We start from the raw sequence: 23,917 nt of genomic DNA on the forward strand, positions 1-23,917 counted from the left end.
TTTGTCAAAGCAGAAAAATGCGAATTCCATGCAGAGACAGTCACTTTCTTGGGCTTCATCATTTCGCCAGGTCAGGTTAGGATGGACCCAGAGAAGGTTAGCGCAGTAGCTTGTTGGCCTACCCCTGACTCTCGTAAGAAAGTGCAGCAGTTTTTAGGCTTTGCAAATTTTTACAGACGTTTTGTGCGGAGGTTCAGTGCTATTGCAGCCCCTCTTCATGTCCTCACGTCCCCTCAAGTGCCTTTTTTGTGGTCTCCTCAGGCTGAGGAGGCTTTTTCTCGGCTTAAAGGAATGTTCACCTCTGCTCCCATACTCACCTTGCCGGACACCACTCGTCAGTTTGTGGTAGAAGTGGATGCCTCCAACGAAGGGGTGGGAGTGGTCCTCTCCCAGCGACTACAGAAGGACACCAAACTTCACCCCTGCGCTTTCCTGTCCAGGAAGCTCTCCCCAGCAGAGAGAAATTACGACGTGGGAAACCGTGAGTTGCTGGCCGTGAAGCTGGCACTGGAAGAGTGGAGGCATTGGTTGGAGGGAGCCGAGCATCCTTTCGTGGTTTGGACCGATCACAAAAACTTGGAATATATAAGAAAGGCCAAAAGACTGAATTCCCGCCAGGCTAGGTGGACCTTGTTTGACCCTGTGCCTGCAGTAAAGGAGCCGGAACCCATCATCCCATTAAACCGGGTGGTAGGAGCGCTGACTTGGTCAGTAGAGAAGGAGGTAATACGAGCCAATGCTGGAGCTCCTGCACCAAGGGGTTGCCCGTCTAACCGGCTTTTCGTTCAGGAGGCCGAGCGACCACAGGTGATCCACTGGGCTCACACTTCGCTGCTCACCTGTCACCCTGGAGTCAAGAGAACTATGTTCATCATAAAACAACGTTTCTGGTGGACATCCATGGAAAAGGAGGTGAAGGAGTATGTGGAGGCGTGCCCTGTCTGCGCTCGAAACAAGACCTCTTCCAGGGCGCGAATAGGACTATTACAACCACTCCCTATTCCCAACAGACCCTGGTCAGAGATCTCCATGGACTTCGTCACTGGCCTGCCCCTCTCTAGAGGTAAAACCACAGTTCTTACGGTAGTGGACCGTTTTTCTAAAATGACACATTTCATTGCTTTGCCCAAGATGCCCTCAGCGAAGGAAACGGCTGAGGTCATGATGCATAATGTGTTTCGGCTTCATGGTTTCCCAAAGGATATTGTCTCCGACCGGGGCCCCCAGTTTGTGTCACGCTTCTGGAAGGAGTTCTGCCGCCTCATCGGTGCCACGGTCAGTCTCTCGTCAGGATACCATCCGGAGTCTAACGGCCAGACAGAGCGCCTAAATCAAGAACTGGAGACCTGTTTGCGCTGCTTGGTGTCCCAGAATCCATCCTCCTGGAGCGAGCACCTCACCTGGGTTGAGTATACGCACAACATCCTCCCTACTTCTGCCACGGGCCTGTCCCCATTTCACTGTGTTTATGGCTACCAGCCGCCACTGTTCCCAGCCACGGAGAGGGAGGTCACGGTCCCGTCTGCCCACGCGCTGGTCAGGCGTTGTCGGCGCGTGTGGGCTGCGGCTAGGAAGATCCTCTGCAGGAATTCACAACTGGTGAAAAGAGCAGCAGACCGACAACGCCGACCAGCTCCTGTATACCAGCCAGGCCAAAAAGTCTGGCTTTCTACACGAGACCTTCCCCTCCACGTACTCTCCCGTAAATTGGCTCCCCGGTTTGTGGGTCCTTTTCCCGTCACCAAGGTCATCAACCCGGTTTCAGTGAGACTACGGCTTCCCAGGTCCATGAAAGTACATCCCACCTTCCATGTAGGGAAACTAAAACCCTTGAAGGAAAGCGCTATGGTTCCCACCGCCAAACCCCCCCCGCCCCCCCGGATGATTGATGGAGGTCCGGTTTACACCGTCAAGAAGATATTGGCTAGTCGGAAAAGGGGTAGAGGGCGACAGCTACTGGTTGACTGGAAGGGTTATGGTCCTGAGGAGCGGATATGGATTCCTTCCCGCTTCGTCATAGATAAAAGCCTCATTGAGGATTTTGACCGCCTCAACTCAGAGGAGCCTGGGCCGTCAGGAGCCGTCCCTAGAAGAGGGGGTACTGTCATGTCTAGGAAACTAATAGTGAAAGTGTATTCTTTATGTTAGTTTTGTCATGTCCCTTTGCCCTGTGCTTTATGTTTATTCCCTTAATGAATCATCCCTCTCATTTCAGGACTCCACGCTCCCCGCCCCCTTCTGTCTCCTGCGTCCTTGATTGTTTTCCCCGCCCTGATTGTTTCCACCTGTGTCCCCTTTACCTGTGTATATATTGTGGTATCTTCCTCCTGTTCATTGTCAGTTCGTTGTCTTACTATGACCCACGTTCCAGATTACCTCACGGACTTCCCACGGATCTACCTCATTGATCACTTGCTAGTTTTCCTCGAAAGAGTATATTTGTTTTCCTTGTTTTGATTACTGTGCTAAATTCCAGTAAAGTCTTTATTTTTTGAGAACACTATCTGAGTCGTGCAATTGAGTTCATGCCTCAGAGTCTCTCAAAACTTGAAAAGAAACATCCTTAGCCAGCACACACCATTTAAAACAAACCCCGAATCAAATCTAGAGGACAATAACGTTTTTAGATGTCTTGGTGAGTGAAAATTAATGGCTGTTTTATTTAATTAGAGTTTATTTCTTTTTTAAAAACTAACTCACAGAGTGTCTTAATTTGTGTGTGTGTGGTGTGTGTGTGTGGTGTGTGTGTGTGTGTGTGTGTGTGTGTGTGTGGTGTGTGTGTGGTGTGTGTGTGTGGTGTGTTTTGTGTGTGTGTGTGGTGTGTGTGTGTGTGTGTGTGTGTGTGTGTGTGTGTTGTGTGTGTGTGGTGTGTGTGTGTGTGTGTGTGTGGTGTGTGTGTGTGTGTGTGTGTGTGTGTGTGTGTGTGTGTGTGTGTGTGTGTGTGTGTGTGTGTGTGATGTGTGTGTGTGTGTGTGTGTGTGTGTGTGTGTGTTGTGTGTGTGTGTGTGTGTCGTGTGTGTGTGTGTTGTGTGTTGTGTGTGTTGTGTGTGTGTGTGTGTGTGTGTGGTAGTGTGTATGTGTGTGTGTGGTGTGTGTGTGTGTAGTGTGTGTGTGTGTGTTTATGTGTGTGTGTGGTGTCTTTACGCACCCGCTTCCCTTTTGGCAACAGAATGGAACCGAGCATTCGTGGATTGTTTCCTATCAGAATTGTGGCAATGTTTCACGATACAATGAGGCATATTTGAAGAGAGTAACTACAGTAAATAACATGAACATCAACGTGTCCTCGAAACCAAACGCATGGTTTACGTCATGTCCGGTAAAATGGCGCCGCCCACAGTGTTGATGTTATTTCGGTAATTAATCAGTTTAAAATCACTGATAATGTCATTGGATTAAAAAAAAAAAAGACTGGCAGAGACTGGTCTGTTTTATCGGATGATAATTATTTAAAAATGAGTGTCATGAGCATACCATTCCTTTAAGGCTTCATGAACAACATTAACAGTAAAAGGAGTAAAACTGAAAGGGTTTTCCAGACCACATTGTTCAGAGTCACGGATTGGGGTGTTCACAGAAGCAGAGTTAGAAACAGAATTAAACCGAGAGCCACAGGACACAAAATGCTCATTAAAGCAATTTAGCATAGTAGCCCTGTCCGATATAGAGCCAGATGCTGTGGTAAGGCACGGAGGTAGCTCATTACGGATATCGCCGGTGGATATCGATTTTAATACTTTCCAAAATTTCCTAAGATTATTTAGGTTTTCTGTGGTAACTGACAAATAGTACTTTGACTTTGCACTTTTGACATTTGAAGTGAAGCTATTTCTTAGCTGCCTAAAACACAGCCATTCTACCTCTGAGCCTGATCTCCTAGCCTTTGCCCAGGCCTTGTTTCTCTCATGAAGGAGACTGGACAGTTCAGCAGAAAACCAAGGATTGTCTCGTCCCTTTACTCTAAATGTACGCAGGGGTGCTTGTCTATCAATGATCTCCATAAAACCAAGATACGAATAAGACCATGCAGTTTCTACATCAGCACACAAATCGATTTTTCCCCAATCAAACCCAAACAGATCATGAACAAAACCCTGCTCCACAAAATATTTTATGTCTCTCTTAATAATAATACGAGGTTTAACCTTTTGGACCTTAGTGTCCCTAATTGTAGCTACAACACAGTGATCACTCAGATCATTCGCAAATACTCCCACAGATGAGTATTTATAGGGAACATTAGTTAAAATTAGATCAATTAGGGAGGATTTATTAGGGGACATAATGTTAGGGCGAGTAGAACTGTCAACAATCTGAGTAACATTCAGAGAGATACAAAGGTTTTTAAAATCCTCTGACACTGCAGTTAACCAGTCCCAGTTAAAATCTCCAAGTAGCACTATTTCCTTGTAGTCAAGTTGCGATAAAATATTTGCTAGCGAAGACAAGGAGTCCTTGACATTCAAAATTCGAATTGTTTACTGATAGATTTGGAAACTAATGTGGATACACTTAACTTAACGTAAATGGCAACGCCACCACCTTTATTAGGCCGGTCGGTACGATCAGGGCCGGACTGGGACAATAAGTCAGGGCGGGAATTATACACCCAGCCAGGTCACTACCAGTTTTCTTTTGTGCCATTTTCCTGGATTTATTTGTCAATATTTACAGCGTTGCTGCCCATAGTGATAGCCCTAAACTTTAAATCTACTACCCCAGAATAAACATATGGACATGGGTTACTATTTAAAAAAAAAGTGCAAATCTATTTAGGAACCTATAGATGAGAGTAACAAATGCGTCACTTCCGGGCAAAAATAAGGGCTCCGCCCACTTTTGGGGGAAAACAACGCTGTCAGACGGCGGTCAATACAAATTCTGAAGTTTTTGCCAATCCGATCAGAAATGTAAGAAAACCGGAGACTTTTGGATCTTCAAAGAGCTCGATTCCAATGGCCAGACAGGCAAACAATTGCATTAAGCCATTAGAAATCGACGATCGGGCTCGATATATGGTTAAATATAGCAGTAGGCGATCGATTTTCATAGATGAGAGTAACATCTACGTGACTTTACGGTCCCGCCCACTTTTGGGGGAAACAACGCTGTCATTTGAATGGCGATCGAGCCTGAAGCCACAGAGCTCTTCTGTTACTATCCTTTCTTCTTAGAGGAAGTACAGAAACACTGAACTCTTGATTATTTTTTATGTTTGAGGTGCAATAAATGACACAGCAGCTTTTTGGCATGTTAAAACTATTATATTCCTCCTCGCTCATGAGAGTAACAGCTGGAGAAATTACAGGCTCGCCTACTGATTTTAATTTAACCATTTGATCGGATTGGCAAAAACTTCAGATTTTTTTTTGACCGCCATTCAAATGACAGCGTTGTTTTCCCCCAAAAGTGGGTGGGGCCGTAATTTTTGCCCGGAAGTGATGTAGTTGTTACTCTCATCTATCCATGTGAACATATTTTAAGTGGAGGTGGACCTCAAATCCTCTAGGGGGGTCTGGGGGCATGCTCCCCCCGGTAACATTTTTTTTTTTTAAATGTTGGACTTAAATGCATCAATCTGGTGCACTTTGAAGGGGAAATAAAGAGACTACACCCATATGAAACAGAACTGTATACATTTAAATAATCATAAAATCATAAGAACATGACCATAACCAATAACATACCATATCCAATATGAAAAAACATTGAAACTTGTTTATTTATTTGTTTTTGGTTAATTTATAGTTGTGAGTGTGTCTGGGCTCCTGAACCAGCCTCACCAGTGTCTCCCCCCTCTCCCCCCTGCTCCTCTTTGAGGCAGCAGCAACGACTAGTTTTTGCTCTCAACAAGTTTTAAAGTTTATCTTGCCTTTTTTCACCTAGTTAACATTTTTTTATTTATTATTCATGCATATTTTACTAATCACTCCCCCTTCAAATGGAAATATATGTTTACATAAATGGTGACCAAACCGTTTGAGACCCACTGAGAACTTAGACTAAGTTAACTAGCTAAACACTCAAGAGTCCTTTACCTCACCTGAGCTGTAGTTATCAGTCTCTCAGTCTGACAGCAGAGGACTCTCCTCCACCTTGTTGACAGCTCATTATATCCGTTAGCGCAGCTAGCTAGCACCAGATGCTAACAACAACAATACACGTAACCGGTGCGCGCGCTTTCTCTCTCTCTCGCTCGCGCCACATCCTCCCGAGCTTGAATGACACACAGAGACCAATCAAGGGCTTTAGTGTATGATCTGTATGAAAGTGGCCATGTGGCAGGCCACATCATGTAGACAGCCAGTCACCCTCTGTGAGGCAGAGTCAGACCCACATTTGCGCAGCGTTGCGTTCACAATACATACATAAACAAAAAAAATCCTCAGGCCAGCAGGCCACTTAACAGGCCAGGCCATCAGGAAACCTCCCGGTCCTCCCGATGGCCAGTCCGGGCCTGGGTACGATACACATTATAAACATTTAAGGATATGTCAGAGGCCAAAATAGATTTATTTAGCCATGTTTCTGATAAAACAATGACGTCAGCGTCAGTCGAGCCCAAATGCGGACAACATCTAGTTTACCTAACAGACTGCGCACATTCAAATGGATGAAACGCAACCCAGACCTAGCTTTAAAATCAGCAGGAGTAGCAATCTGACTACTACTACTGGGCGGACCAGGGTTAGGTTGTACATTTCCTGACAGTAATAGCAACAAAAAAAACAGGCATCTTTTCCTCTTAATCGACACACATACATTGTCATCTACTTTAGAATCACCGGAAAAGTCTGCGAGAGAGTGATTTGAGCTTAAGAAGCAGTCCTGAAGAACCATCATCGCAGGAAAACAAAAAAGACAAACATATTTTGTCGAGCATATTGTCTGTGACAAGGCAACCGGTAATTGTTTGTGCAACACATCCGAACCTTTGCAGGGGATGCCCACTGCGGGTGGCAGAACAGACCTGAATCCAGTAGACTTCTCAGAATGACTAGAGATCTTCTCATTGTCCAAAACAGTTAACAGGCACAGCAGAATCCCGATATGGGCCATTTTCCCAGACCAGCACACAGTATCCGCGATGTTCCTGGAGCAAATCAGCACAGCAGCAAAGGACAGGCGAAAACAGCAGCGTGGAAGCACTCCGGTCCCTCCGTGGTATCCCTGGGGTGAAAGCAGGCCTCTGCAACAGCAGAACCAGGACAGGTGGAAAGCAGGCCCCAGCCGTGGTAAAATCCTCCTCCGCACAGCAGCACACGCCCGGTGGAAGCAGGCCAAGCCCGAAGCGTGGAGCCACTCCGTCTCTCCGTGACGTCTCCGGGGGAAAACCACCTCAGCGCAGCCGTACTCGACAGGTGGGAGTAGGCCTCCGTAGACCGCAGACAACTAAAACGACTACTTGTATAAGCAGGGATGGCTAAATGTTTGTAAGCAGGAGAGCTAGATGCTAACAGATGCCAGATGCTAACAGGTAGTGGGAGATTGTAAAAATTGCGACTGCCTCACGCGAGTGTCTGTCGATATGGGACACAGACTATAAAGGGCACAAAGTTTCATTCACTAATGAAAGTCAAACACATGTTTGTTTCCACTGTTTTATTGTGTGCCTGTCGCGATAAGCAATTAATTGACTTATCGTACGATAAATTAAAATGAACTCGATAAATTGCCATTTACATGAGGATGTGACTATCAGTTTGACAGGATGTACTTGAATTATTATTATATATTATCATTATGTCAGTGGTCTAAAATGGTCATACAACGGTGCCGACAATATTATCGTTTATCGCAATAATTTCCGGGAAAATGTATACAACAAAATTAATTATCGTGAAAGGCCTACATGAAAGACTTACTCCAAACTGCCAAATGTATTAATTAACACACTCTCACTCTCATATCTCTTTGACTCTAGCTCGAGTGGATCGACAGCTTGAGCAGCTGTCAACTCAACATTGTAAATAACCAACCAAAAATGATCGCCGGATCATCTTGTTTTTGGCGTGGGAATAGTTTGGGCAGCGTGAGAGCGTGAGAGTGAAAGCATGTGTCAAACGCCAGATGCGTGAGAGTTAGCAACCCTGACCATATTGAAGTATCATTATTTTTGCATCGTGTTGAATCGCATCGTATCGCCCCGAATCGCATAATGTTGAATCAAATCGTATCGAACTGTATCGCATCGCCTGGTGTTTCAAATGTATCGTTAATATATCGTATAGTTGGCAATGTATCGAGATGCGCATCGCATCGGCCTCGGTGATAAAGATGCAAATCCCCATAATGCAGTGGTTCTCAAACTTATTCTGTCATTCCCCACTTTGAACAGGTGGGCCTTTTCAAGAAGATTTTTTTTTAAATGTTGAAGTGAAATGCATCAATCTGGTGCACTTTGAGTACAACATGAATTTAAAGATACAGCTCTCAACACTCAGATGAAAGGGAGCTGTATACTTTTCAATACTCCTAACAACTTTAGAATATGATCACAACCAATAACAAATCATTTAAACTTGTTTATTCTTATCTTATGTTACCTAGTTAGCATTCTTTCTTTTTCTTTTTACTGTCCTATAGTACACATTGGAAAGATTTCTTACTTTATTGTTTACAACTAGGCTATATTAAATAGATAACGGTGTACTCTCTCTCTCTCTGGTCTTGCTTGCTCACAGAGGCCTGTGGTGCTCCTCCGTGGCGATGACGGCTTGCGGTAAAAAAGAACAATAAACATAGGCCTATTTGTAAAGTGGGGGGACACAAACAGGATTTCGAAAAGTGTCCACGGTTAAACTCCTTATGAAGTGGTGAGTTGCCGCTCCACATTGCTTTTATTCCCGACTGGGCAACGCTGTTGTGTGTGTGAGAGCGTTTCACATGTTGTGTATGAGAGATTTTACATATGTCTGTAAATTATTTTGGCTTGGATTGGCCATCGGGAGATTCAGGACTTTTCCCGGTGGGCTGCTGCCGTTGGTGGGCTGCTGCCTTCAGTGGGCCGTAGACTTTCACAGCGCCGCTGCGTCGGTACCCCCGGTACCGCATCCCGCGCCGCAAACACCCGCCGTTGCGAGTCTCCAGCGGGTCCGGCGCAGCGCCGCTGTGAAAGTCCACCGCCATTGCGAGTCTCCAGCTGTAACGCAGCGTCCACACGGCGGCGTGCGTTGAAGCTTGCCGGTGGGCGTGTCTGAAACTCGACCAACAACCAATCACATGAATCTCCCGCCCCGGACACACAAGCACACGGTTTGATTGGCTAGAGCTTGTACTGGCATATGATTTGATTGGCTGACGCTTCCGTCGAAGCTTCAAAAGTTGAACATTGCTCAACTTTGAAGCGAAGCGACGGAACCACAATGCAGTTCGGGCAAGCTTGACGTAACACATTCACTTTGAATGGGTTACGGCTAGAAAGGATCCGGGTTGTGTAAATATGAAGTCACGTTCTCGTTGTAACTCTCGTTGTAATCGGAGCGGCTCGGAAACACATCTACAGCAGTAAACATGCAACATACACATTAATGCAGCAACAATATTAATAGAGAAACATCAGACATAATAGTAAAACACTGAAAGGGAACATTTTATTGCACCAGGAATATAGTGATCTACAGTGTTGTCACACTTTAACTTTTTTTACCCTCCTATGCCTTACACATCCTCCAACACTTGAGCACTCCTCACTCGGACTAAACCCCTCCATGCACACCAGACTGCACCCAGAGACAGGCTGCTTCACAGCACTATGTAACCCAGGAAAGAAGCTTGAAACCTGTCCATTTAATATCCACATTTGACTCAATGAAATGTACAGCAGAGTTACTGCTGTAAGCAGGGTCCCACACTCACAGGACCACAGGGGGGAGAGAGGGCGCAGCGAGCACTTTGTCCACGGCCCCGGAAGCGGCGAGGTCCGGGCGGAGGGCGCTGTAAAGCACGCGGCCGAAGCCGCGAGCCACCTTCGCCCCGAGCCTTTCCAGGCCGACCCAGAGCCGGTCGCGGCGCACCGCCGCGGAGGAAATGCGCCCGGGCGGGGGCCAGCCAGCACCGGGAGAGGTCCCACGAGGAGATCCTCCCCCACACCGAGCGGCCGACCCTGACCCGCCGAGTTGAATCCCCCGGGTGGACTGCGCGGACCCCACCCGTTTACCTCTCAATGGTTTCACGCCCTCTTGAACTCCCTCTTCAAAGTTATTTTCAACTTTCCTTAAGGTACTTGTCGACTATCGATCTCGTGCCGGTATTTAGCCTTAGATGGAGGTTTACCACCCGCTTTGGGCTGCATTCCCAAACAACCCGACTCCGAGAAGACCGGACCCCGGCGCGACGGGGGCCGTTTACCGGCCTCACCACCGTCCAGGGGCTGAGCCTCGATCAGAAGGACTCAGGCCCCCCCCCCGAGCGACACCGGGCAAGCGGTCTTCCATACGCCACATTTCCCAATTCGCCCGTCGGACGGGGATTCGGCGCTGGGCTCTTCCCTCTTCGCTCGCCGCTATGAGGGAATCCTGATTAGTTTATTTTCCTCCGCTTAGTAATATGCTTAAATTCAGCGGGTTGTCTCGTCTGATCTGAGGTCGTAGTCGAATGTGGAGCCGCCCCGGAGGACGACACGACGTGGCTCTTCCCAGCGCTCACCGAGGTGCGCCCAGAGAGAGAGGCTCACAGCTTTCCCCTGAGTCTGGTGCTCCGTCTGCGGCGTTAAGAGGTGGAGTCTCGGGACCCGACCCAACCTCCGCTGACACCCCCCTCTCCCTACACCCACCCGCGGCAGCCAGGCGGACGCGGGCAGCGCGGAGACTGAAAGTCCACCGGCAGCCGCACACGCACAGAGGCGAGCCCGATTGGGCGCCCCACGCCGGGGACCCCCGAAGACCCGGACGAAAAAGTGGAGTTTGCGCCAACGGAGAGGAGGGGAGGACCAGGGGCCCCCACGCAACGCGCACCGGGACATCCCGAAACTGGGTAAAAAAAGCTGGGTAAAGTTATGTGAATACAGGGAGACAGCCCTGTCCATTTAATCCACACAGCAGCAGCAGCAGCAGGCGTGACCCAGAGAGCTCCTTCCAGCACCATCGCTCAATCCCAACCCCAGAGGACGGGCTGCTGCTTCACAGCAGAGTCACTGCTGTAAGCAGGGTCCCACACTCACAGGCAGAGATCCAGGGTGATACACATTGGTCAGAAAAGTATAAATTAACTTTTGGAAGAACCAGATAGAAGGGTGAAAATTGATAAAATGTATCCGAAAATAGTGTCTCTTAAGGCGGGTAGAGTCCCCTGACAACTCCCGTTACATTCCTCCAGTCAGAAAAAGTTTAAGTTAACTTTTGGAAGAACCATAGAAAAGGGTGAAAATTGATAAAATGTATCCGAAATAGTGTCTCTTAAGGCGGATAGAGTCCCCTGACAACTCCCGTTACATTCCTCCAGTCAGAAAAAGTATAAAGTTAACTTTTGGAAGAACCAGATAGAAGGGTGAAAATTGATAAAATGTATCCGAAAATAGTGTCTCTTAAGGCGGATAGAGTCCCCTGACAACTCCCTTACATTCCTCCAGTCAGAAAAAGTTAACGTTAACTTTTGGGAAGAACCATAGAAAAGGGTGAAAATGGATAAAATGTATCCAAAATAGTGTCCTCTTAAGGCGGATAGAGTCCCCTGACAACTCCCGTTACATTCCTCCAGTCAGAAAAAGTATCACCTATTATCCTCCCAATTATCCCAGTGGTGGCCGCTGGGGGCTAGATCCGGCCGCCGGGACGCTAGCCCCCTGCAGCTCCGTTAGCTCCGGGCGGCGGAGTCGTTATAACTGGAGATCAAGGAATGCAGCGAAAACGCTGACTTGGTTCGCCCGCAGCCCGCTGTAGTATTAGCTAAATCAATTAAGCTGAACACATCGCCACAATTGTTTTGCTATGTTAAAGTATCAGGGTAACTTATTTTATTAACGTGTGAATGATAACGCATTAAGAATAACAACAAATAGCTAATTCTCCTGGCCGATTGTCTCGTTTGATTATGAATGTAATGTTTATATAGTGGAACTACACTGTTTAAAACAAAACCAAAGTGCCACGCAGTAACTTGGTATGCATGTATTTCATGTTAGCTTAGCTTCTTAGCTTTAGCTAGCTCTGGAACTTCCAGCACGGTGGCAGCAGGTCGGTAGGGGAACTTGGGTGGATCTGAGCCAAGCAGTAAACGTATAGACTAAATAACTTCTGTTAGGTAAATTAGTAGGTCTGAGTAATCTGCCGGAATAAATTATCAGCCCTCCTCGACCCCAAACACTCTCGACACATACACTGATCCTTTTGATTGTCCATGTCTGATTGCCTTAGAGCTTTCGCGATAGGGATGGGTATTGTTAAGGTTTTAAACGGTACTTAACTACTTTATCGAGTAACCGCTTATCGATCCAGTCTTTATAATCGGTTCGTGATTACCCCTTCCTGTATTTGGTCTCTTCCTGTGTTCAGTGTCGGTTCGTCTTGTGTTGTGAGTAACTGCGGTGAGTGTTCTGTTCTGTCTCTGAAATATTGTCTCGAGTCCCCTCTCTGATTTCCCCCTTGGTTCCCCTCTCGAGTTCACCCCTTGGTTCCCCTCTCGAGTCTCCTCTCGAGTCCCTACTTGAGTCACGTCTCAAGTCCCTAACCAATGTCCTGGTCCATTGGAGGTTCCGCTGGGGGGTCCTGCCAACTCCATGTCTGTCTCGTTGGAGGTCCAGCCGTCTACTCTCCTGCCGGGGGTCCTGCAATCCCATGTCCTGTCCCGTTGGGGGTCCCGCCATCTACTCTCCTGCCGGGGGTCCTGCCATCCCATGTCCTATGCCGATGGAGGTTCCGCTGGGGGTCCTTCCGGCTCAATGTCCAGTCCCGTTGGAGGTCCCGTGAACTACTCTCCTGCCGGGGGTCCTGCCAGCCCTGTGTGATGTCCCGTTGGGGGTCCCGCCGACTGCCCTTCTGCCGGGGGGTCCTGCCAACTCTGTGTCCTGTCCTGTTGGAGGTCCCGCAAACTTCCTCTCCTGCCGGGGGTCCCTGCCAACGCTGTGTACTGTCCCGTTGGGGGTCCCGCCGACTGCCCTTCTGCCGGGGGTCCTGTCAACCCTGTGTCCTGTCCTGTTGGAGGTTCCGCCGACTGCTCTCCTGCCGGGGGTCCTGCCAATCCTGTGTCCTGTCCGTTGGGGGTCCCGCCGACTGCCCTCCTGGCGGGGGTCCTGCCAACTCCTGGTCCTCTTCCGTGGGGAATCCTGCCGAGGCCTGTCCCACCAGCGCTGTTCCTGTCGGCCGACACCGGGTTCTTCCCGGCCCCCTGAGAGCCGCGGTCTTTGCCCTCGAGCCCTGCCCCCTGAGTGCCGCGGTCCTCGCCCTCGGGCCCGGCCCCCTGACTCTTCCTGCCACTGCCTTCGCCCCTCCATAACCCCCTTTTCAAGCTCTGCCTTTCCCCTGGGCTGTCAGCCCAAGCCCGTCCTCCAGACCCCCTCCACCCACCCTGTTGGCCCTAGTTTTGTCCCTCCTCCGGTCCCCCTCCACCCACTCTGGTGGCCTAGTGATACGTCTCTCCTCCGGACCCCCTCCACCCACCCTGCTTGTGGTTTTGTTTGGGACGTCTGGGATCCGTCCCCTTGAGGGGGGGTACTGTTAGGATCTGTCTGTGTTGTAGTTTTGTATGTCTGGTTATGGGTATTGTCATCCTTGTATATTGTCTGGTCCTTCTTCCTGTGTTTTCCTCCTGTCGTTAGTTTCCCTGGTGTGTCTAGTTGTCTGATTGTGTTCACCTGTGGCCCTTGTGTTTCTCCTCGCTGCCCGGCTGTGTCTCGTCCTGTGATTACCCCTTCCTGTATTTAGTCTTGTCTCTTTCCTGTGTTCAGTGTCGGTTTCGTCTTGTGTTGTGAGTAAACTGCGGTGAGTGTTCTGTTCTGTCTCTGAATATGTAGCCTTGAAATAAAGTTATTATTTTGTCACTTAAATCTGCATTTGGGTCCTGCTTCCTGCACACCGTAACATCTGTAAAGTGCATTGAAAAACATTTGGCCACAGCAAATCATTTATATTAAACATGTCATTTTTACTTTTGAATACGTAAGTGATATATGTGTACACATATAAATCATTAGTCAAAACAGGGCTACATTTGATTTAATTATAAAAGGTATAATATGCGGTAAACTGAAGAGCCGTTTGTGAGCCGAAAGAGCCGGCTCTTCTTTGTGAGCCGAGCCAAATGATCCGGCTCTCCAAGAAGAGCCGGAATTCCCATCACTATTGTGTGTTGCTGCTAGAGATGGGCGATTCCTGATTCATCCGGATCATTAACCCGGATCCTAGAAATGAGCTGATCGTGACGAGTCTCCCCTCTCCATTAACCCGAGTCCTTTGAGTCCTACACATACTTGTCAAACCCTCCCGATTTCAATAGCCCCTCTCCCCCCGGTTCCGCCTCCCGGGGTCATATTTTCTCCCCCCCATTTTCTCCCGATTTCCTGACAAAATCATATTTACTCAGGACTGTTCCACTCTGACTTTAATACAGCCTACAAAACCATTGTTTGGTTTCCATGGTAGCGCGTCTCTTTGGTAGCGCGTCTCTTTAGTAGCGCGCAACTGAAAGTCTGAAGAAGATAGTCAGTCACAGAAAACAGAACAAGAATCGACAACTCTACCATCTGCTCACTCCTTTCCATATGCTCCATCAAGGATGGTGCTACAGAGGCCGTAAGGCAGTGCACTTACAACTACAATAAGCATGTTAATGTTAATCTAACAGCCTGCTGGCGATTCATTACCATCCCCCCCCCCCCCCACGGTGGTTTTGAAATGCTCCCGATTTCTGAGGTCTCAAGGTTGGCAAGTATGGTCCTACACCTTGTGACGTACAAATTAAAAACTATAATTGTGTCACTCGCTACTCTCTTTATAACATGTAAAATAACATTACAACGTACCCCAGTCCATCTGCCTAGCCTTAACAAGTAGGATAGCTTCCAGAAGTTTATCGTTTGGCTCAGGGGCGGGGACGTGGATCAGTGAAACTCCCTGCAGACTCGTGGGGACTCAGAGGAGCCGTAAATTATGGCTCCTAACCGTAATAGCATAGCAGACCCAGAGATCCATACTCGTCATGTGCAAGAGCATAGCCGCGGGAGTGTGGCCAAAAGTGGGGAGAGATTAACAGTAACATGTTGCAGCCCCTCCTCCAGCTCCCGGCTCCCGCGCATAGCTCCCGCATCTATATTATGCACGAGTCAACAGCAGACTCAGAGATTCGCAAATCCTGACTCACTGTGCAATAAAACACAGCAGACTCGTGCGGACTCAGAGCCGTAACCGTAGCAGCAGATCCAGAGATCCAGCAGACTCGTCGTCATGCACGAGTCAGCAGCAGACTGAGATTCGCAAATCCTGACTCACTGTGCAAAACACAGCAGAGCAGACTCGTGCGGGACTCAGAGCTGTAACCGTAGCAGCAGATCCAGAGATCCAGCAGACTCGTCGTCATGCACGAGTCAACAGCAGACTCAGAGATTCGCAAATCCTGACTCACTGTGCAAATCATAGCAGACTCGTGCGGACTCAGAGCCGTAACATATAGCAGCAGATCCAGAGATCCAGCAGACTCGTCGTCATGCACGAGTCAGCAAGCAGACTGAGATTCGCAAAATCGCAAAATTACCCTTTTTTTGTGATCAACATGTTTTATTAAAGCAAAAGACAACGACTTTACACACATAAGACACGACTTTAAACACCACATTTAAGCACATACAAACACCAGTATTGCAATGATTACGCAGTCCATGAGAAAAATAGGGGGGGGGGGGGGGCATATGATTAGATCTACATACACACTGTTTTCATGACCCAAATATGTTCATTTTATTATTAATTTCTTATTTTTCATAGTTATTTTATCATGGGTGGAGATACTGGGTGAAGATATGCTTGATTTGTTTTGTGTGCATTTAAAAAAATAAGTGTTTTGGCATTATATGTATATAGTTTATTTTAATATTTTCCTTTACTAAAGCAAATGTTGCACAATTGGTATTTTAATAATAATAATTGTATAATTAAGACATTATATATATTCTAACTGTTTTGCATTTTCTATAATTTGTCATTGTTTGTTTCTTTTGTGTGCTATGTTCAAAATAAACGTTTTGCCAAGTAAGATCCTTATTGGAAATGCAGCTATTACACGCAGGAGACTGTTGCAACAACATGACAATGTTTGTTAGAAGTCTACACTGAAACTTCATTTAGAGCCGGAAACATAATGGACTTAGAATCAAAATCGCGGGATCCGTGAATCCCAGGACAATGATCGAGAGAGACAGCAGTAGCCTACGAGTTAGTCAGCGGAACTTCACAGACTCAGATTCGCAAATCCTGACTCACTGTGGCAAAACACAGCAGACTCGTGCGGACTCAGAGCCGTAACCATATAGCACAGCAGATCCAAAGATCCAGCAGAACTCGTCGTCATGCACGAGTCAACAGCAGACTTCAGAGATTCACAAATCCTGACTCACTGTGCAAAACATAGCAGACGTCGTGCGGACTCAGAGCCGTAACCGTATAGCAGAGCCGATCCAGAGATCCAGCAGACTCGTCCTCATGCACGAGTCAACAGCAGAATGAGATTAGCCAAAATCGCAAAAATTACCCTTTTTTTGTGATCAACATTTTTTATTAAGCAAAATACACTATTGAGGCGGAGGTTATGTAACGTCAGTTTAATATGCTTGTGAAATGCAACAAGTTTTCGGTTTTCACCGGTAGGATTTCTACGGTCTTGTGATGCTCGACTCATATGACTCAAATGACTCGTATGATCCGGATCTCTTCAATGACTGACTCAGAAGACCCTGAGTCCGTAAAAGGATCCGGATTTGCCATCTCTAGTTGCTGCATGTAGCAGCTGCGTGTGTGTAAACTGCCCCGCCCCCTCGCAAGCAGGCGGGGGAGAGAGATCTCTCGTCTGGATTGGAAAGATCGAAAATACAAAAAATAATCATCTTTTTGCATATTAGAAACGGAGTTGGCGACACTAAAACTGCAATATAATGTTTGTGTAGCAATAATACATATTTTTTATATAAAAGACCGATAACATCGTAGCTTAACGGTACCACGGTCTTTAATAATTCAGCCCCGTATTCATTACAGTATCAGCAGAAAAAAACAGGCATTGCAAATAATTAGAAATTAAAATAGTAGAAACTTAACAATTTATATAGGTGGCATGTATAAATAATGTGTTACGGTGGAGTCTATTTTTATATAACATTAGAAATAGAGATGTCCCGATCCGATCACGTGATCGGGGATCGGAGCCGATCACGTGATTTTCAAAAGATCGGAATCAGGAGAAAAAAATCAGGGATCGGGATTCTTTTTTTCTATAAAATATTTTTATAATTGTATTTAATGTTACAAAACGAAAATGACCATGTTCACGTCTTAAAGTCATCCTGAGGCCTTAGTTTTGGTTTAAAATGACACAACATCATGTGTTGCTTCTTTGGGCTTGTTTTCATAGACCTGGTTGCTTATTTCTCTCAAATCTGGCAACAGAGTGGGCGCAGTGTCTAATAGTAGCAGTAAGCTAACGAGAGGCTACGTTCAGCTGGTGACTCGGGAGTCGGGACAGAGAAAATGTCAGGAGTTTGGAAGTATTATAAAATTGAAAGCGAAGGCAGTGTAACAGCCAGATGCAATGTTTGCAAGGCGGAGGTTCCACGTGGTGGAAAGAACAGAGCTACGTTCAACACGACCAATCTAATACGCCACCTGAGAAACAAACACCAACAACAATACGACGAGTACACAGCGGCCACTCAGGTAACGGCACTGAAACAACAACCAACACTTTCAACTACTTTTAAAAGGAAAGAGAAACTGCCCAGAACAGTGAAAAGGCCAAAAAAATAATAGCCAAGATAGCTGAATTCATCGCGTTGGATGACCAGCCGTTATGTTACCTTTTTTTCTCATAATGCATTGCATAAAGATCGGATCGGGAAAAATCGGTATCGGCAGATTGTCAAAATCAAATGATCGGATCGGGAGCAAAAAAGGTGATCGGGACATCCCTAATTAGAAATACTGATTCTTATTATTACATTATAAGCTTATTGTACTCATTTTTGTTGATATGACTTTGGAATAAATAGACAAAATCACCAATCCCAAGGTTTAATGGATTGGATAGGAAACGAAGGGAATAGTCATATGAGAGTTTTTAGCTTGCAATACTAATGTAGCAAAGTCAGGTGCAGACGCTGCAGAGACAATGAATTATTGAGGCTCTGGCCTTGGCCGTGTGTGTGCTCAAGATCAGGAATCAGGAATCAATGTAAATGGAGGATTCCACTATCTGTCTGCAAAGTAGCTTTAGCGAAAACAAATTATTAGGATAGCGGATAGAGTAGGGAGGGACTTCGCCGGCCGGCCGGCTGAATGCTGATTGGAAGGTCGTGTCGCCAAGAGACTTTGTCTAAGTCTGCGCACCAACGAGAGAGAGCCAAAGTCTAAACCAAGGTTACTCTCCATCTAGTCTCAACCAATCATAAATATACGGGCAACGCCCTGTGTAATAAAATGTATTGTCACGCGAGGTTCGGGGCTCTTTCAGGAAATTGACTGACAGATTATAGCTCTGCTGCCTGTGATTTCTGTGACCGGACGGAGTCCTTGGTCAAGTGAATATATATATTTTGCTCTCTTATAATAAATAGTTGAACTTAGAAGTTGTTTGTCTTTCCTGGAATTTTTAATACCACATTACATTTTCGTGTGAAAATAAGGGATACAAAATATGTGATTAAATGCTATTCAGCAAACACAACGGCGGAGATGCAAACGTTATTGAAGTAACAACTTCTACTGTTAGTCCAGGAAACAAACTGTGTGAACCAAGGCCTAAACAGAGACCAAAGGTTACCCAGTTAGCTGTTTATGTGTTTTTGTGAAGGAAGCGCCACCTCATGGTAAAACCCTGCAATCTAACAAATGGGCGGATCTACAGTGTAATCTAGCAACGCCCTCTCAGGAAACAAGGGGAGGGGTGTAGATCACCAGCCAATGGGATTTGTTGGGTTTCCGGCTGGAATTCGGCAGGTCGAGGGGCAAATGGATGTGTGTTTGTGCTATGCATTATTACAGTGAAGCAATGAAGTCTTAACAATGCTGTCACAGAGAGCAGCTGTGATGAAGCGCGGTGTGATGTGCGCTACACCGGCATATGCTCGTACGGTAGTGTCCTTGCTGCCCTTCATACCCTTCCCGACACCTAAATCAAGCAAATGCACAACATACATGTCATGCATTAGGAGTGCTGTGTGTGTAGTGATGCTTCTCAATGATGTCCAGGAGTCTACAATCAGTGTAATACATGTAACGTGTTAAGGTTTCTAGATTAATAGCAAGCATTAATGGGTTAACGTTGACAGCCCTATAAATGATGTGTCTTGCTTATTGATCACATTAGCTCAATGCAAAAACAAACGTAAAAAATAATCACATCAAACCCTTTTTAGAAGGGTAAAATAAAACATAAAAGTAAATGTGTTAAGAGACGTGAACTCTGACCAGGCTGGACATGTTGGCGAAGTCGCGGTGCCTCAGCGTTGTGATGAAGTTGTCCATCAGCCTGAGCTCCGCAGTCTGCCGGTCAATGTTGGGTGGTACAAATAGTAGGCCCGTCTTGGCACACAGCACCGTGTAGGACGGCATCAGGTTCTGGCAGGTGCAGCGTTTCGGACACAGCATGGAAGACAAGGAGGAGTTGACGGAGGACAGGAGGACAAGGAGGAGGGGGAAGAGGAAAGGGCTCAGATGCGAGGAGACGGTATCCATGTCTTCTTTGCTGCTGCAACAAAGAAAGAAAAGCGCTGTGAGTATATCCAGTTCAACAGTGTAGTACTTCGCCCAAATCAATAATACTTTATTTTAAGGTCCCATGTTATGGCCATTTCTACTGATCATAATTCTATTGTTGAGGTCTACTAGAATATATTACTTTGTTCAATGTTCCAAAATCACTCTCTGTCCTACACACCTTGTTGGAGCTCCTGCCCCCCCCCCCCCCCCCCCCCCCCCTCCCCTCCCTATAGAGTGGTGCAGTGACGCATCCTAAATCCCGGAAGTAAGCTGCGCATGGGTTCCCTTGACAAAAAAGCAATGGGATTTCTCCATAAGATTTTAGAAAATAGCTCGAAATAAGGTCTGTGGAAAACGAACCTGTTCTACATGTCTACCCTACTTTTATAATTTTATAATCATAAATCTATCGATTAGATTTTAGAGCTTACTTCCGGGTTTAGTGGAGCCTGGCAGCGGCGAAACCGCGCCGCGCCACTAATTGCGGTGCATAGGTGCGCCACATTTTCGGCTCCCTCCGCAAGATGAGGCCCCAAGCAGCATGCATGATCGGCCTGTAGGGAGGGACGGCCCTGGTTAGGCTATATATTGTGGGACATTTTCAGCGTAGGCCTATCTGAATATTGGGGGGGGATGTGATCCCCCCAACAGCAGCATCCAACCGTCTCTAATCATAATCAAAACATAATACAAATAAATGTATTGCAATGTGCAAAACGGCAGCATCCAACAGTCTCTAATCCTTGGATATTACATGTCACTGCATGCAGGCATGCACGAAGCACCCATAGCAAGGAGATCATCATATCATTCTGTCTTGTATTACTTAACAAACACAAAATAAAACAAAAAAACGGTTGTTGGCGGGCGTGAGCCGGCTCCCGTCATTCACCTAAAAGTCGTTTGCGACCGACACATCACTAGAACATCAGTGTTTATGTGTTACAATGGCGTTGGTTAGCAACCAGGAAATGACACCAGTAATGACAAACAGAGGGGTTAGGGTGCGGTGTTGGCGGGACATTGCGAGGTGGATTACTGGTGTCATTTCCTGGTTGCTGCATGGGGTCTGAGTGCCATGTTAGCGGGACACCGCGGAGCTCGGCACTTGGTCTGTCTATATCCAGCCTCCAGGGAAACACAGCGGGAAATCCACCTCACACTGTCCGCTCCGGGGCACATATTTTCGGTGTTAGAGTTTTACTCGCTTCAGGGTGTACTTTGAGAGTTTGTGACTCTGCAGACCGTTTACATGCAGAAAAAAGCTACATAACACACAAGGGGACGGGTAATAACCGGAAAAGCATATGATGGGACCTTTAAATAATGTGTTGTTCAGCATAGACTGATCCTGTATTTTGCCGATGGCTGATTGGCTTTGTGCTTTCTGCAAAAATAATGTAGTCGCAAAAGCGAAATCATATTGACAACATTTGTATTTGAGTTTGCTTGACGTTTTTAATGTTGAAATAACTGACGAAAAATGTTTGGCCTCTGATTTCTGGGCTTAATTTCAGTCCCAGTCCCAGAGTGGGCTCCTCTCATTAGCATTACAATGTGTCCTTGATGCAGTTCTCTCTCCCTCTGAGTGAGAAGCTGGAGAAAAGAAAGCTAAAAGTAGAAAAGTACTGTTCTTTGTAAAAACAACACTTTTTTTTTTTAAATTGACCTGCATACTCAAGACCGTTTTCAAAAGAATGAAAGACTATATATTAGTGAATTACAATTAAGATAATGTACTTTATTTGATCCAAAGTCTGGATTTCTTTACATTCAGCATACAGCAGCAGCACAAAAAACAAGGCATTGCACACAATTAGAAATTCAAATAGTAGAAATATAAACCTCTCAAAATAGAAAATAATACAGAACTAAAAAGAGTTAAATAAAAACAATGATCCATTAGTTAATGTGTTCATGGTTGGCAGCCTGTTAAGGATGAATTACTTTAAAGCAGGCCTATTCACTTGCGCCGGTGGGCCGAATATGGACCTTTTGAACTTTTTTCCGGCCCGCAAGAGGTTCCTGCAAATCGGGCTGGCATGTGTGTAAAAAGTATAAATAAAACTACATTGACAATTGTAAAAGTAATGTGTTGATTGCGTAACCAAAGGTTACCCAGCTATCTGTTTAGTGTTTTTGTGAAGGAAGCGCCATCTCATGGTAAAACCCTGCAATCCAACAAAATGTGCGGGTCTACAGTGAATCTAAGCAACACCACTCGTCAGGAAACAGGGGGAGGGGTGTAGATCACCGGCCACTGGGGATCCGTTGGGTTTCCGCTGGAATTCGGCAGTGGAGGGGAAAATGGATATCCACATCTGTATGACAGTTTAACCAGTAAGCCTAACCAGGGCATGAAACGCCGGGTTACGTATTGTAACCCTTGTTATATAGCACAGGCGGAGCCCTACTGGAACACTATGGGTACTACCTTATCATGCAAGCATTAACCTACTGAGATTTCTATAGACGTAGCCCCCCCCGGTGCGGGCCTAACGAGAATGCGTGCGCATCTCACTTCCGTATAAAAGGAGGCCCCCGTCTCCTGACCACCATCCTACACCACTCTTCAGCGAGGACAGACAGTGCCCCAGGGCTCCGCCTGTGCTAATATAACAGGGTTACAATACTTAACCCGGCGTTATCTCTCTCACAGGCCCACTGTACTCATAGAGTCCAGTAGAGGGCGGAGCCCCGATGTATGCACGCACTGTCATCCAGCACATACACCGTTCCACCTCACTGTCCCTGACCGGCTTTAGCAGCCATTTGCGCCTCACTCAACCTCTCCCCTCGTTGTAACCGTGGAGAAGTCCAGGGTGCGGCCGATAGAGCACACCCTGACGCGCTTGCCTCGCAAAAAAGTGTGCTCGAAAACAGTGGCTGAGGGCTCCCCCTTCGTCCGCCTATAGTTAGACAGGGAAAGTCCACAGCTGTATGGGTTCACTATGCACCCTCTCTCCTGAGTCCCTAAAGAGCACGGGAGAGCGCAAGTGCCCCCTATGTCCCCACACTCAGTCACTGACCCCGTGCAGAGTGGTGTACGGACTATAGTGTGGGAGAGCTCTCCCCCTCCTGCTCCCAGGCAGGCGAGGGGAGCCCTTTAGCCCTGTCAGGGCCCAAAGCGCATTACGTCACCCCGCGACCGCGCCAGGAGTCCGGAGAAACGTAAGCGCATTACGCCTGGGGAGGGGGTCAGATGCCCACTGACCCACAAAGCCCCCCCCCCTCCTCACCAGTCCTGTGTTGCCCCAGCAGAGCCAGACGCTGAGAAAGAGCCAGACATATCCAAGAGATAAAACGTTATGAAGGGGCCAAAGCTCGTGTGGAGTGCGCACGGACCCGCCGTGGGACAGGCTCTCCCTGCCTGCTCATAGGCGTGTGCAATGCCTCCGCAAAGCCAGCCTGCCAGGGCGTTGCTTGGACAGAGGCTTTCCAGTCAAACCCCCGCCCCCGAAGCACACATACAGCTGTTCAGTGCGTCTCAGGGTAGATGTGCGCTCTACATAACATGCTAACGCGCGCACACGGCAGAGGAGTGTAATTTAGCTTCTCTGGCCCCACCATGGAGTGGAAGACTAAATCCCCCCAACTGAATAGCCCTCGACCTGAACGCAGTCCTTAGGCTCTGGGCACAAAAGGATGGGTTCGGTCTGAGTGTCGCCCCGCTCCGGTCCACCCCGAATCAGTAAACAGCTCGGGGGCACCGACGAGCGGGTTTAACTAACTCGGACACTCTTTTGGCTGACGTTAGGCAGTAGCAATGCTGTCTTCCACGACAGTGCTTTCAGGGAGGAGAGCTCCAGAGGCTCAAATGGCTCTGTGACCAGAGCCTCGAGCACCAGCGGCAGGTCCCACTGTGGGGTGGAGGCGCGCACTACTAGGCGCAGCCTCCTGACCCCCTGTAAAAACCGCAACATCAGTGGATGAGAAAAGGCTGACCTGCCATTGAATCCCTCATGACAGGACGAGATGGCTGCTGCATACACTTTACAGTAGAATGAGCAAGTCCTCTGTCC

The 23,917-nt window shown here is 47.2% G+C and overlaps 1 protein-coding gene across 2 annotated transcripts in view; it reads right to left on the reverse strand.

Moving 5' to 3' along the window:
- Positions 1-23,917, reverse strand: part of si:cabz01090165.1 (uncharacterized protein LOC100333421 homolog) — a 493,854-nt gene that overhangs the window by 128,555 nt on the left and 341,382 nt on the right. For both annotated transcript variants that reach the window (XR_004571211.1, XM_034237616.1), the window contains exon 4: positions 19,605-19,884. Coding sequence is in view for 1 of the 2 variants with exons in the window: in XM_034237616.1 (XP_034093507.1) it covers positions 19,605-19,871 (267 nt within the window). In the remaining variant the exon portion in view is untranslated. The remainder of the gene's footprint in view (positions 1-19,604; positions 19,885-23,917) is intronic.

Source organism: Gymnodraco acuticeps, unplaced genomic scaffold (assembly GCF_902827175.1).
Source record: "Gymnodraco acuticeps unplaced genomic scaffold, fGymAcu1.1, whole genome shotgun sequence".
NCBI classification, from domain to species: Eukaryota; Metazoa; Chordata; class Actinopteri; order Perciformes; family Bathydraconidae; genus Gymnodraco; species Gymnodraco acuticeps.